The sequence below is a fragment of the Anomaloglossus baeobatrachus genome, chromosome 10 (assembly GCF_048569485.1).
Source record: "Anomaloglossus baeobatrachus isolate aAnoBae1 chromosome 10, aAnoBae1.hap1, whole genome shotgun sequence".
Lineage (NCBI taxonomy): Eukaryota > Metazoa > Chordata > Amphibia > Anura > Aromobatidae > Anomaloglossus > Anomaloglossus baeobatrachus.
Window position 1 is genome coordinate 164,995,371 of NC_134362.1, and position 16,163 is coordinate 165,011,533.

At 55.8% G+C, this 16,163-nt stretch overlaps 1 protein-coding gene across 1 annotated transcript in view; it reads right to left on the reverse strand.

The window, feature by feature from the left end:
* TSNAXIP1 (translin associated factor X interacting protein 1) overlaps positions 1 to 16,163 on the reverse strand; it is a 152,399-nt gene that overhangs the window by 28,078 nt on the left and 108,158 nt on the right. Inside the window, exon 8 of the mRNA XM_075326825.1 lies at positions 5,826 to 5,995. Coding sequence (XP_075182940.1) covers positions 5,826 to 5,995 — 170 coding nt within the window. The remainder of the gene's footprint in view (positions 1 to 5,825; positions 5,996 to 16,163) is intronic.

The window sequence follows — 16,163 nt, forward strand, 5'->3', positions numbered from 1 at the left end:
GAAAGAGATAAGGGGGACGCGATGGCGGCTGGACGCATGTAGCTGCAGCTATAGAAGCAGGGACGCCAGGACCCTGCGGCCATTGACTGGTTCCTGGAAGGGGCCGCTGCTAAAGATGCTGAGTCCGACCAACAACACCGTGGTCCCCGCGCCCGGCATGGCGGCGTGGGTGGAAGTCCGGACCGCCCAGCTAAGCAGCCGTCTGCAGGTCCCCATGCAGCTCCTCCTGGAGGAGTGGGAGGCCGACATGGTGGAAGCGGTGGCTGCTATGCGGAGATGCGAGGTGGAGGAAGATTTGGAGGAACGGGTAAGAGACCCACGTCCCTGTATTCCCGAGGGATCGGCCGCTGCGGCTGAGGGGCCCGGCCTACACCCGTTCACCCTGCTGCCTCTCCCGCTACCCGCGTTAGCTGCTGCTGCCCCGCCACTAGGCCCGCTACCACCACCACCGGTAGCGGTACCCTGCCAATCCGCCCCGGCGGACCGACCTGCAGCAGAAGCTCATGACCACCCTGAACCGCTTCTATGGAAGAAGCCAAAAGCTGAGCCCGTCAGCAAAGATGCACCGGAGGCACGGCGGGGATGCAGCTGCCAGGAGGCAGAGGAGGCCATGTCACAGCGGGGTCCCTCATTACTGAAGGTGCCGGTCGTAGCCGACACGGAGGGACTCTGGCTGGGTCCGTCCCTCGCACACGCTGAACCGGAGCAAACAGAAAGTGCTCCCGGCTGGGAGCGACGGCAACAGCAGCTGCGCAGGGAGATCGATGCCCGAGAGGGGTGTAGAGCGGATGTGCATGCCCGCATGTATATGGAAGAAGATCGCCTGCAGAGAGCTACCATTGGGGTCCAGAGCGGTGCACCGTGTGAAGGTGGCACTAGAGCCCCACGAGTGAGAATGGACTGTTAAGCCGCAAAAGGCAGCGGAGTGCCGTTGCACAGTCCCCGTTGGGACCACCATTTTGCAGTTTGTTTGAAAAAGTTTTGAAAAAGTTGTTGAAAGAATGATAAGTGAAATGATACCGGGTACTTCACCAGATTTGCTTTGTGATTTGCAACCGGCTGGAGCCGGCACCGTTGTCCCCGTGGGGACCGTTTAAAGTTTTGCATGGGAACTATCTATGGACAAGCCCGTGAACTAGCAGGGCACCACAAACGTTAAGTGGCTTGTAAATATGTTGGGTACCGTTACCGTTTCCGCTACACCGCCTCCGGAGAGGCAGGTTGGAGGGAGGGCCCTGAGCAGAGCAGGCCAGGGCCCAGCCACCAAAGGAACCGGTGGCCACCCTCTGCAGGGGAAGGACAGATCCCGCTCGGGTAACTTGTGCTGGACTGTGGGTCAAGGGGTGCTGCCTGGGTTTTAGGGGCAGCATCAGGGCCAGGTTGCTTGGGTGGGAGAGAGCGGAAACCGTGATCGTATACCGTTGCAACGTTTAAGTAAATGTGCCTCCCGTCTTGGGAAGAGTTTTTGATTAAAAATGTATTTATGTTTGCTTAACCCTTGTTATCCCCTTTTTACAGAAAAATAAAACCGGTGTAGGACGGCAGCCCGCAGACGGTCTGCATTTTGCTAAGGGGGAATGTGTCGCCCTGGGCAAGCCAGGGGACACAGGTCACACACCACCACACCCCACACTCCAGGTAGGCACATCACAGCTAACCACAAATCCTTGTTGCCTTCCTCCAGGAGTTTGATGATGCACACCAGGGGGTGAGCCAGGCGGTTGGCTATGCCCACCAAGGAGCTCACAACTCTGGAGGCAGGAAGAAACCAGGCAGATAGCCCAGGCAGGGCAAGTGTGAGGAGCTAAAGTGGAGGAGTTAAGAAAGTGAAAGTAGAGAAGTGGAAAAGGAGGAAAAGCAAGTAAAGTGACAGAAGAGAAAGACAGCCTGAAGGGTCCAGCTTTGTGAGGGCCAGAACAGCAAGGTCAGCAACGGCGGTGACTGTCTGGAGGGGGACCGTTTGGAAGTTCCTGGAAGGACCCCGTTGGCTGTGTGCCCGGTGGTCTGGAGCAGTGTTCCGAAGGACAGTCAGCACCAGGGCAGGGGCCTCTCGGACCCCGGCAAGGCTAGGAGTCGCCAGATTTGCCAAATCCGTCAGTGACGGGGACGCAGATCCCCCAACAGCCAAGTCCCGATTGAAGGCAACAGCCCAACCCGTATTGGAGAGACACCGCCACCGCCACGGCACCAGTTTCTCAGGGCCAGCGCCTGCGGGCAAAGTGTAGAGCTCCTCCGGCCCAGATTGCAGCCGGGGAGCGGGTAACCGGAGGGAATCCACCGCTACCATCAGTCAACACAGGTGCAAGGAAGAGGGACATCACCGTCACCTACCGGGAGTGCAGGTGCCGCCGTCTGTGGGACCGTCCTACCAGCCGTTGGTTTACCGTACAAACTGTGTCCGTGTGTCAGGCTGAGTGAGTACCATAGTGCCGCAAGGCACAGCGCTGCCCCCGCGTCCCTGCGCCCTCCAGGCCCTACACTTTACATCTCATCACCGGGCCCCGGGATCACCAGCCCCTACCCACGGAGGGGCAACACAACACCTGGCTGCTCCGCATCACCATCCCCGGGACCCCCATACTGAGCAGCGGTGGTGCAATCACCACAACCGTGGGTGGCGTCACGAACTATAACAATCCCCTCACCCAACAACCCCCTTTCACTCACGGGCGAGGAGTGTCGCTCGAGAAACCCCGGGATCCGGCCCACCGCTCGAGCCACCACTGAGCAGCTGCCGGACCCGAGCAGAAGGGGTGAGCGCGGTGTGCTGACACCCTCCTCCCCGCCCGCGACAATTCCTCCCAACGATTCCGGCAATGACAGAGGCGTATAATTGTCCATAGCATCAACCATGGCTGTAAAATCAGAACGCAGTTGGGACCACCAATCAGAGTGGAGGAGGCGTGGAGCATTGCTCGTAACGACACGTCCGCGTCGCTGCTGATGACGGACGCACTAATGATGTTGTTCGTCATTTGCAGGGTGTCAAATGTAGCAATATGACTGCTGCGTTACAAACGACAAACAATATTTTGAAAATGAACGACGTATCAACGATTTTCGCTATTTTTAAGATCGTTTAGATTCGCTCGTAGGTGTCAGACGCAACATCGCTAATGACGACGGAAGTGCGTCACGAAAACCGTGACCCCGACGACATATCAGATAAATCTTAGCGTGTAACGGGGCCTTAAAGGGTACTTTACACTCTGCGATATCGTTACCAATATCGCTAGCAAGCGTACCCGCCCCCGTCGGTTGTGCGTCACGAGCAAATCGCTGGCCCGTGGCGCACAACATCGCTAACACCCGTCACATGGACTTACCTTCCCTGCCACGTCGCTCTGGCCGGCAATCCGCCTCCGTTCTAAGGGGGCGGTTTGTGCGGCGTCACAGCGACGTCACACGGCAGCCGTCCAATAGCAGAAAAGGGGCGGAAATGAGCGGCCGGAACATGCCGCCCACCTCCTTCCTTCCTCATTGCCGGTGGACGTAGGTAAGGAGATGTTCCTCATTCCTGCGGTGTCACACATAGCGATGTGTGCTGCCGCAGGAACGACGAACAACATCGTACCTGTGGCAGCAACGATATTTGTAAAAGCAACGATTTTTCACGTTTTTGTGCTTGTTGATCTTGGTGTCACGCGCTGCGATGTCGCTAACAGCGCCGGATGTGCGTCACTAATGACGTGACCTTGACGATATATCGTTAGTGATGTCCAGGGGCGGACTGGCCCACCAGGAGGTCGGGAGAACCCCCGGTGGGCCCCTCCTATTGATGGCCACGCCCCCTAGGCCACGCCCCCTTACCCCCCCTGGGCCCCTATGGATATGTGTGAGAGGCCCTCCCGGCCGGTAATTTCACTAATCATATCGGCACATTGCCAATATGATTAGTGACAATCCCATTCTCTCTGCAGCGGCAAGCAGGGAGAGCGATCTCCCTGCTGTCACTGTCAGTGCCAGCACCCCGCAAACCCGGTCAAATGCCGGGGCCCTGAGCTGCTGGGGGGGGCCCACTCGCGGTGGCAGGAGTGGCGCACCGCTACTCAGGGGGGCCCGGTGGCCACGCTGTCACCGGCCCCCCACGGCCGAGGATCGCGCTTTCAATTATATCGGCATCCCAGGTGCCGATACAATTGAGAGCAATGATGAGAGAGTGAGCAGCGCGCTCCCTCTCTTATGATTCTCCCCGCTGTAACTGTCGTGCGCCAGCAGAAACTTTTCCTACCTCTGTCTGTCATCATTTATGCTGCTATGGACAAAGACTTTTTTTAATATGATTGAAATAAAGACTAAAGAAACTTTTTATCTACTACAACTTTGGCTCGCTGGATTCATCTCTTCTATGAAGCAAATTGGGACATTGTAGGTCAGTGGGGGGCGTTATGAAAGAAATTGGGACATTATAGGGCAATGGGGGACATTATGAGGCATCAAAGATTGTGGAAGGCAGCATAGTATACTGAGGAGGGGGGGAATTTATACAGGGAAGTAGTTGGGGGAGATATTATAAAAAGGGCACATTTTTGGGGGACATTTTGGAAAGGGTCACTTTGTGGGGCTATTTTGGAGAGGAGCAAAATACACTGCAGTAAATATGCACTTACAGAGGTTCTCCAGTGAAAACAAGTAATCACCTTTACTAAGGCCACGTGCACACACTGAGTATTCAGTGAGTTTTTCTACCTCAGTATTTGAAGCCAAAACCAGGAGCGGTAAAATCAGAGAAAAAGTGTAATAGAAACACGGGCACCACTTCTGTATTTATCACCCACTCCTGGATTTGGCTACAAATACTGATGTAAGACAATGACCAAATACTGAACGTGTGAACGTGGCCTAAGGATAAGTGATAACCTATTCATCAGTGGGGTCTGATTGCTGGGACCTGCACCGATCGTGCAACTTTTATCCCCCATTACACTGGAGCTCGTGTTCGACTCGACCCCTGATCCATTCATTCCCTCAGTGGCTGTGAGCGCTGCGCTTGTTATTATCTGGCTGCCCTACAGAGGATGAATGGAGCTGCGGTCACACACCCCACCCGACAGAGGATGAATGGAGCTGCGGTCACACATCCCACCCCACAGAGGATGAATGGAGCTGCGGTCACACATCCCACCCCACAGAGGATGAATGGAGCTGCGGTCACACATCCCACCTGCCGCTGCAAAAAGTTCCCCAATCTTCCGATCGGTGCAGTTTCCACTGGTCTGGTTCCACCGATCAATAAGTTATCACCAACCTAACCTGTGGATCGGTGATAACTTGTTTTCACCAAAGACCCCATTACTGCAAACTACTATTAATTGTACATCCCAGTTATGGTGCACAATATAGATGTGCAGGAGCCGCCTGTGTATACAGTGAAAGCAGCACAATAATGGGGATAACGCTAATGGGTGTTTATATTTATCTGTAGGGTGGGCCTCTGGAGTCAATTCCCCTGGTGGGCCCCAGACACCCCAGTCTGCCCCTGGTGATGTCGCAGTGTGTAATGCACCCTTAACTCTAGTGACTAAACTCCTAGCTCAGAGCTCGGCCTGGTCATAGTTCTTCCCATTTGAGGCTGTTCTGGGCACATAGAGAGTTGGGACAATAGGGTTATGGTCCATCACTATAAGGTCACCTTGCTGCAGCTTGATGGCTTTTACGCTTTTTGTTCACAAAATATTAACTAAGCACTTTGCTTTTTTTTATACATAACAATAGTAAAATTCATGTATTCATTAATCACAGTGTTTTCAACTAACACAAAAATAATACATAAAAAATACCACAACCAGTATCAAAATAATATACAGTCATATATGAAGGCTTGCCTTTTCTACACATGTAGCGAGATGTTTCTCCTGATTCTCGAAGTCTCTTCTGGGTACAACATCCCCATAATCAGCTTGTAATGTGTTCAATAAAACTTGAGTTTTTGTAAGATCGTTCCGGGCCGCTCGTAGTGCCACAGCTAAAGTCACCGGGTCCTCTCCCTGCTCTTCTGCAATATATAAGATGTCTTAAATAAAAATATTGAGTTGTCATACATCAGACAACCTAACTATAAGGAGTGAGCGGTCTCGCTGTCAGAAGTGCCTTTTGTAATCAATGAGTATGATTTGTGTAATATGCCCCAAATCCTCCATCTCTTACACAGGCTGCGTCCATACTCCCTATCTCTAACACTGCTCCCCATGCCCCCCTCCATACAGACTTCTCTCCATGCCCCCTCCATACAGACTGCTCTCCATGCCCCCCTCCATACAGACTGCTCTCCATGCCCCCTCCATACAGACTTCTCTCCATGCCCCCCTCCATACAGACTGCTCTCCATGCCCCCCCTCCATACAGACTGCTCTCCATGCCCCCCTCCATACAGACTGCTCTCCATGCCCCCCCCTCCATACAGACTGCTCTCCATGCCCCCCTCCATACAGACTGCTCTCCATGCCCCCTCCATACAGACTTCTCTCCATGCCCCCCTCCATACAGACTGCTCTCCATGCCCCCCTCCATACAGACTGCTCCCCATGCCCCCCTCCATACAGACTGCTCTCCATGCCCCCTCCATACAGACTGCTCTCCATGCCCCCCTCCATACAGACTGCTCTCCATGCCCCCCTCCATACAGACTGCTCTCCATGCCCCCCTCCATACAGACTGCTCTCCATGCCCCCCTCCATACAAACTGCTCTCCATGCCCCCCTCCATACAGACTGCTCTCCATGCCCCCCTCCATACAGACTGCTCTCCATGCCCCCTCCATACAGACTTCTCTCCATGCCCCCCTCCATACAGACTGCTCTCCATGCCCCCCCTCCATACAGACTGCTCTCCATGCCCCCCTCCATACAGACTGCTCTCCATGCCCCCCCTCCATACAGACTGCTCTCCATGCCCCCCTCCATACAGACTGCTCTCCATGCCCCCTCCATACAGACTTCTCTCCATGCCCCCCTCCATACAGACTGCTCTCCATGCCCCCCTCCATACAGACTGCTCCCCATGCCCCCCTCCATACAGACTGCTCTCCATGCCCCCTCCATACAGACTTCTCTCCATGCCCCCTGAATACAGACTGCTCTCCATGCCCCCCCTCCATACAGACTGCTCTCCATGCCCCCCTCCATACAGACTGCTCTCCATGCCCCCCTCCATACAAACTGCTCTCCATGCCCCCCTCCATACAGACTGCTCTCCATGCCCCCCTCCATACAGACTGCTCTCCATGCCTCTCTCCATATAGACTGCTCTCCATGCCTCTCTCCATACAGACTGCTCTCCATGCCCCCCTCCATACAGACTGCTCTCCATGCCCCCCTCCATACAGACTGCTCTCCATGCCTCTCTCCATATAGACTGCTCTCCATGCCTCTCTCCATACAGACTGCTCTCCATGCCCCCCTCCATACAGACTGCTCTTCATGCCCCCCTCCATACAGACCGCTCTCCATGCCCCCCTCCATACAGACTGCTCTCCATGCCCCCCTCCATACAGACTGCTCTCCATGCCCCCCTCCATACAGACTGCTCTCCATGCCCTCCTCCATACAGACTGCTCTCCATGCCTCTCTCCACATAGACTGCTCTCCATGCCTCTCTCCATACAGACTGCTCTCCATGCCCCCCTCCATACAGACTGCTCTCTATGCTCTCCTCCATACAGACTGTTCCCCATGTCTCTCTTCATACAGACTGCTCTCCATGCCCCCCTCCATAAAGACTGCTCTCCATGCCCCCCTCCATACAGACTGCTCTCCATGCCCTCCTCCATACAGACTGCTATCCATGCCCCCCTCCATACAGACTGCTCTCCATGCCTCCCTCCATACAGACTGCTCTCCATGCCTTCCTCCATACAGACTGCTCTCCATACCCTCCTCCATACAGACTGCTTTCCATGCCCCCCTCCATACAGACCACTATCCAAGCCCTCCTCTATACAGACTGCTCTCCATGCCCTCTTCCATACAGACTGCTCTCCATGCCCTCCTCCATACAAACTGCTCTCCATGCCCCCCTCCATACAGACTGCTCTCCATGCCCCCCTCCATACAGACTGCTCTCCATGCCCCCCCTCCATACAGACTGCTTTCCATGACCCCCTCCATACAGACTGCTCTCCATGCCCTCCTCCATACAGACTGCTCTCCATGACCCCCTCCATACAGACTGCTCTCCATGCCCTCCTCCATACAGACTGCTCTCCATGCCTCCCTCCATACAGACTGCTCTCCATGTCTCCTCCATACAGACTGCTCTCCATGCCCTCCTCCATACAAACTGCTCTCCATGACCCCCTCCATACAGACTGCTCTCCATGCCCTCCTCCATACACACTGCTCTCCATGCCCCCCTCTATACAGACTGCTCTCCATGCCCTCCTCCATACAGACTGCTGTCCATGCCCTCCTCCATACAGACTGCTTTCCATGACCCCCTCCATACAGACTGCTCTCCATGCCCTCCTCCATACAGACTGCTCTCCATGCCCTCCTCCATACAGACTGCTCTCCATGCCTCCCTCCATACAGACTGCTCTCCATGTCTCCTCCATACAGACTGCTCTCCATGCCCTCCTCCATACAAACTGCTCTCCATGACCCCCTCCATACAGACTGCTCTCCATGCCCTCCTCCATACACACTGCTCTCCATGCCCCCCTCTATACAGACTGCTCTCCATGCCCTCCTCCATACAGACTGCTGTCCATGCCCTCCTCCATACAGACTGCTTTCCATGACCCCCTCCATACAGACTGCTCTCCATGCCCTCTTCCATACAGACTGCTCTCCATGCCCTCCTCCATACAGACTGCTCTCCATGCCCTCCTCCATACAGACTGCTCTCCATGCCCTCCTCCATACAGACTGCTCTCCATGCCTTCCTCCATACAGACTGCTCTCCATACCCTCATCCATACAGACTGCTCTCCATGCCCTCCTCCATACAGACTATTCTCCATGCCCCCCTCCATACAGACTGCTCTCCATGCCCCTCTCCATACAGACTGCTCTCCATACCCTCCTCCATACAGACTGCTCCCCATGTCTCCTGCATACAGACTGCTCTCCATGCCCCCTCCATACAGACTGCTCTCTATGCCCCCCTCCATACAGACTGCTCTCCATGACCCTCTCCATACAGACTGCTCTCCATGCCCCCCCTCCATACAGACTGCTCTCCATGCCCTCCTCCATACAGACTGCTTTCCATGCCCCCTCTCAATACAGACTGCTCTCCATGCCCCCCTCCATACAGACTGCTCTCCATGCCCTTCTCCATACAGACTGGTCTCCATGCCCTCCTCCATACAGACTGCTCTCCATGCCCTCCTCCATACAGACTGCTCTCCATGCCCCCCTCCATACAGACTGCTCTCCATGCCCCCCTCCATACAGACTGCTTTCCATGGCCCCTCCATACAGACTGCTCTCCATACCCTCCTCCATACAGACTGCTCTCCATGCCCTCCTCCATACAGACTGCTCTCCATGCCCTCCTCCATACAGACTGCTCTCCATGCCCCTCCTCCATACAGACTGCTTTCCATGGCCCCTCCATACAGACTGCTCTCCATGCCCTCCTCCATACAGACTGCTCTCCATGCCCCCCTCCATACAGACTGCTCTCCATGCCCCTCTCCATAGACTGCTCTCCATTTCCCCTCCATGCAGACTGTTCTTCATGCACTCCTCCATACAGACTCCTCTCCATACCCCCTCCATACAGACTGCTCTCCATGCCCCCCTCCATACAGACTGCTCTCTATGCCCGCCTCCATACAGACTGCTCTCCATGTCCTCCTCCATACAGACTGCTCTCCATGTCCTCCTCCATACAGACTGCTCTCCATGTCCTCCTCCATACCCCCTCCATGTCCTCCTCCATACAGACTGCTCTCCATGCCCCCCTCCATACAGACTGCTCTCCATGCCCTCCTCCATACAGACTGCTCTCCATGCCCCCCTATATACAGACTGCTCTCCATGCCCCCCTCCATACAGACTGCTCTCCATGCCCCTCTCCATACAGACTGATCTCCATGTCCCCTCCATACAGACTGCTCTCCATGCCCTCCTCCATACAGACTGCTCTCCATGCCCTCCTCCATAATGACTGCTCTCCATGCCCTCCTCCATACAGACTGCTCTCCATGCCCTCCTCTATACATACTGCTCTCCATGCCCCCCTCCATACAGACTGCTCTTCATGCCCCTCTCCATACAGACTGCTCTCCATGCCCCCCTCCATACAGACTGCTCTCCATGCCCCCTCCATACAGACTGCTCTTCATGCCCCTCTACATACAGACTGCTCTCCATGCCCCCCTCCATACAGACTGCTCTCCATGCCCCCCTCCATACAGACTGCCCTCCATGCCCTCCTCCATACAGACTGCTCTCCATGCCCCCCTCCATAGAGACTGCTCTCCATGCCCCCCTCCATACAGACTGCTCTCCATGCCCCCCTCCATACAGACTGCTCTCTATGCCCCCCTCCATAGACTGCTGCCCATGTCTCCTTCATACAGACTGCTCTCCATGCCCCCCCTCCATACAGACTGCTCTACATGCCCCCCTCCATACAGACTGCTCTCCATGCCCTCCTCCATACAGACTGCTCTCCATGCCCCCCTCCATGCAGACTGCTCTCCATGCCCTCCTCCATACAGACTGCTCTCCATGCCCCCCTCCATACAGACTGCTCTCCATGCCTTCCTCCATACAGACTGCTCTCCATACCCTCCTCCATACAGACTGCTCTCCATGCCCTCCTCCATACAGACTGCTCTCCATGTCCTCCTCCATACAGACTGCTTTCCATGCCCCCCTCTATACAGACTGCTCTCCATGCCCCCCTCCATACAGACTGCTCTCCATGCCCCTCTCCATACAGACTGATCTCCATGTCCCCTCCATACAGACTGCTCTCCATGCCCTCCTCCATACAGACTGCTCTCCATGCCCTCCTCCATACAGACTGCTCTCCATGCCCCTCTCCATACAGACTGCTCTCCATGCCCCTCTCCATACAGACTGCTCCCCATGACCCCCTCCATACAGACTGCTCTCCATGCCCTCCTCCATACAGACTGCTCTCCATGACCCCCTCCATACAGACTGCTCTCCATACCCTCCTCCATACAGACTGCTCTCCATGTCCTCCTCCATACAGACTGCTCTCCATGTCCTCCTCCATACAGACTGCTCTCCATGTCCTCCTCCATACCCCCTCCATGTCCTCCTCCATACAGACTGCTCTCCATGCCCCCCTCCATACAGACTGCTCTCCATGCCCTCCTCCATACAGACTGCTCTCCATGCCCCCCTATATACAGACTGCTCTCCATGCCCCCCTCCATACAGACTGCTCTCCATGCCCCTCTCCATACAGACTGATCTCCATGTCCCCTCCATACAGACTGCTCTCCATGCCCTCCTCCATACAGACTGCTCTCCATGCCCTCCTCCATAATGACTGCTCTCCATGCCCTCCTCCATACAGACTGCTCTCCATGCCCTCCTCTATACATACTGCTCTCCATGCCCCCCTCCATACAGACTGCTCTTCATGCCCCTCTCCATACAGACTGCTCTCCATGCCCCCCTCCATACAGACTGCTCTCCATGCCCCCTCCATACAGACTGCTCTTCATGCCCCTCTACATACAGACTGCTCTCCATGCCCCCCTCCATACAGACTGCTCTCCATGCCCCCCTCCATACAGACTGCCCTCCATGCCCTCCTCCATACAGACTGCTCTCCATGCCCCCCTCCATAGAGACTGCTCTCCATGCCCCCCTCCATACAGACTGCTCTCCATGCCCCCCTCCATACAGACTGCTCTCTATGCCCCCCTCCATAGACTGCTGCCCATGTCTCCTTCATACAGACTGCTCTCCATGCCCCCCCTCCATACAGACTGCTCTACATGCCCCCCTCCATACAGACTGCTCTCCATGCCCTCCTCCATACAGACTGCTCTCCATGCCCCCCTCCATGCAGACTGCTCTCCATGCCCTCCTCCATACAGACTGCTCTCCATGCCCCCCTCCATACAGACTGCTCTCCATGCCTTCCTCCATACAGACTGCTCTCCATACCCTCCTCCATACAGACTGCTCTCCATGCCCTCCTCCATACAGACTGCTCTCCATGTCCTCCTCCATACAGACTGCTTTCCATGCCCCCCTCTATACAGACTGCTCTCCATGCCCCCCTCCATACAGACTGCTCTCCATGCCCCTCTCCATACAGACTGATCTCCATGTCCCCTCCATACAGACTGCTCTCCATGCCCTCCTCCATACAGACTGCTCTCCATGCCCTCCTCCATACAGACTGCTCTCCATGCCCCTCTCCATACAGACTGCTCTCCATGCCCCTCTCCATACAGACTGCTCCCCATGACCCCCTCCATACAGACTGCTCTCCATGCCCTCCTCCATACAGACTGCTCTCCATGACCCCCTCCATACAGACTGCTCTCCATGCCTTCCTCCATACAGACTGCTCTCCATACCCTCCTCCATACAGACTGCTCTCCATGCCCTCCTCCATACAGACTGCTCTCCATGCCCCCCTCCATACAGACTGCTCTCCATGCCTCTCTCCATACAGACTGCTCTCCATACCCTCCTCCATACAGACTGCTCCCCATGTCTCCTGCATACAGACTGCTCTCCATGCCCCCTCCATACAGACAGCTCTCTATGCCCCCCTCCATACAGACTGCTCTCCATGACCCTCTCCATACAGACTGCTCTCCATGCCCCCCCTCCATACAGACTGCTCTCCATGCCCCCCTCCATACAGACTGCTTTCCATGCCCCCTCTCAATACAGACTGCTCTCCATGCCCTTCTCCATACAGACTGCTCTCCATGCCCTCCTCCATACAGACTGCTCTCCATGCCCCCCTCCATACAGACTGCTCTCCATGCCCCCCTCCATATAGACTGCTTTCCATGGCCCCTCCATACAGACTGCTCTCCATGCCCTCCTCCATACAGACTGCTCTCCATGCCCCCCTCCATACAGACTGCTCTCCATGCCCCTCTCCATAGACTGCTCTCCATTTCCCCTCCATGCAGACTGTTCTTCATGCACTCCTCCATACAGACTGCTCTCCATACCCCCTCCATACAGACTGCTCTCCATGCCCCCCTCCATACAGACTGCTCTCTATGCCCGCCTCCATACAGACTGCTCTCCATGTCCTCCTCCATACAGACTGCTCTCCATGTCCTCCTCCATACAGACTGCTCTCCATGTCCTCCTCCATACCCCCTCCATGTCCTCCTCCATACAGACTGCTCTCCATGCCCCCCTCCATACAGACTGCTCTCCATGCCCTCCTCCATACAGACTGCTCTCCATGCCCCCCTATATACAGACTGCTCTCCATGCCCCCCTCCATACAGACTGCTCTCCATGCCCCTCTCCATACAGACTGATCTCCATGTCCCCTCCATACAGACTGCTCTCCATGCCCTCCTCCAGACTGCTCTCCATGCCCTCCTCCATAAAGACTGCTCTCCATGCCCTCCTCCATACAGACTGCTCTCCATGCCCTCCTCCATACATACTGCTCTCCATGCCCCCCTCCATACAGACTGCTCTTCATGCCCCTCTCCATACAGACTGCTCTCCATGCCCCCCTCCATACAGACTGCTCTCCATGCCCCCTCCATACAGACTGCTCTTCATGCCCCTCTACATACAGACTGCTCTCCATGCCCCCCTCCATACAGACTGCTCTCCATGCCCCCCTCCATACAGACTGCCCTCCATGCCCTCCTCCATACAGACTGCTCTCCATGCCCCCCTCCATACAGACTGCTCTCCATGCCCCCCTCCATACAGACTGCTCTCCATGCCCCCCTCCATACAGACTGCTCTCCATGCCCCCCTCCATACAGACTGCTCCCCATGCCCCCCTCCATACAGACTGCTCTCCATGCCCCCTCCATACAGACTTCTCTCCATGCCCCCTGAATACAGACTGCTCTCCATGCCCCCCTCCATACAGACTGCTCTCCATGCCTCCCTCCATACAGACTGCTCTCCATGCCCCCCTCCATACAAACTGCTCTCCATGCCCCCCTCCATACAGACTGCTCTCCATGCCCCCCTCCATACAGACTGCTCTCCATGCCTCTCTCCATATAGACTGCTCTCCATGCCTCTCTCCATACAGACTGCTCTCCATGCCCCCCTCCATACAGACTGCTCTCCATGCCCCCCTCCATACAGACTGCTCTCCATGCCTCTCTCCATATAGACTGCTCTCCATGCCTCTCTCCATACAGACTGCTCTCCATGCCCCCCTCCATACAGACTGCTCTTCATGCCCCCCTCCATACAGACCGCTCTCCATGCCCCCCTCCATACAGACTGCTCTCCATGCCCCCCTCCATACAGACTGCTCTCCATGCCCCCCTCCATACAGACTGCTCTCCATGCCCTCCTCCATACAGACTGCTCTCCATGCCTCTCTCCACATAGACTGCTCTCCATGCCTCTCTCCATACAGACTGCTCTCTATGCTCTCCTCCATACAGACTGTTCCCCATGTCTCTCTTCATACAGACTGCTCTCCATGCCCCCCTCCATAAAGACTGCTCTCCATGCCCCCCTCCATACAGACTGCTCTCCATGCCCTCCTCCATACAGACTGCTATCCATGCCCCCCTCCAAACAGACTGCTCTCCATGCCTCCCTCCATACAGACTGCTCTCCATGCCTTCCTCCATACAGACTGCTCTCCATACCCTCCTCCATACAGACTGCTTTCCATGCCCCCCTCCATACAGACCACTCTCCATGCCCTCCTCTATACAGACTGCTCTCCATGCCCTCTTCCATACAGACTGCTCTCCATGCCCTCCTCCATACAAACTGCTCTCCATGCCCCCCTCCATACAGACTGCTCTCCATGCCCCCCTCCATACAGACTGCTCTCCATGCCCCCCCTCCATACAGACTGCTTTCCATGACCCCCTCCATACAGACTGCTATCCATGCCCCCCTCCATACAGACTGCTATCCATGCCTCCCTCCATACAGACTGCTCTCCATGCCTTCCTCCATACAGACTGCTCTCCATACCCTCCTCCATACAGACTGCTTTCCATGCCCCCCTCCATACAGACCACTCTCCATGCCCTCCTCTATACAGACTGCTCTCCATGCCCTCTTCCATACAGACTGCTCTCCATGCCCTCCTCCATACAAACTGCTCTCCATGCCCCCCTCCATACAGACTGCTCTCCATGCCCCCCTCCATACAGACTGCTCTCCATGCCCCCCCTCCATACAGACTGCTCTACATGCCCTCCTCCATACAGACTGCTCTCCATGACCCCCTCCATACAGACTGCTCTCCATGCCCTCCTCCATACAGACTGCTCTCCATGCCTCCCTCCATACAGACTGCTCTCCATGCCCTCCTCCATACAAACTGCTCTCCATGACCCCCTCCATACAGACTGCTCTCCATGCCCTCCTCCATACACACTGCTCTCCATGCCCCCTCTATACAGACTGCTCTCCATGCCCTCCTCCATACAGACTGCTGTCCATGCCCTCCTCCATACAGACTGCTTTCCATGACCCCCTCCATACAGACTGCTCTCCATGCCCTCCTCCATACAGACTGCTCTCCATGCCCTCCTCCATACAGACTGCTCTCCATGCCCTCCTCCATACAGACTGCTCTCCATGCCCTCCTCCATACAGACTGCTCTCCATGCCTTCCTCCATACAGACTGCTCTCCATACCCTCATCCATACAGACTGCTCTCCATGCCCTCCTCCATACAGACTATTCTCCATGCCCCCCTCCATACAGACTGCTCTCCATGCCCCTCTCCATACAGACTGCTCTCCATACCCTCCTCCATACAGACTGCTCCCCATGTCTCCTGCATACAGACTGCTCTCCATGCCCCCTCCATACAGACTGCTCTCTATGCCCCCCTCCATACAGACTGCTCTCCATGACCCTCTCCATACAGACTGCTCTCCATGCCCCCCCTCCATACAGACTGCTCTCCATGCCCTCCTCCATACAGACTGCTTTCCATGCCCCCTCTCAATACAGACTGCTCTCCATGCCCCCCTCCATACAGACTGCTCTCCATGCCCTTCTCCATACAGACTGCT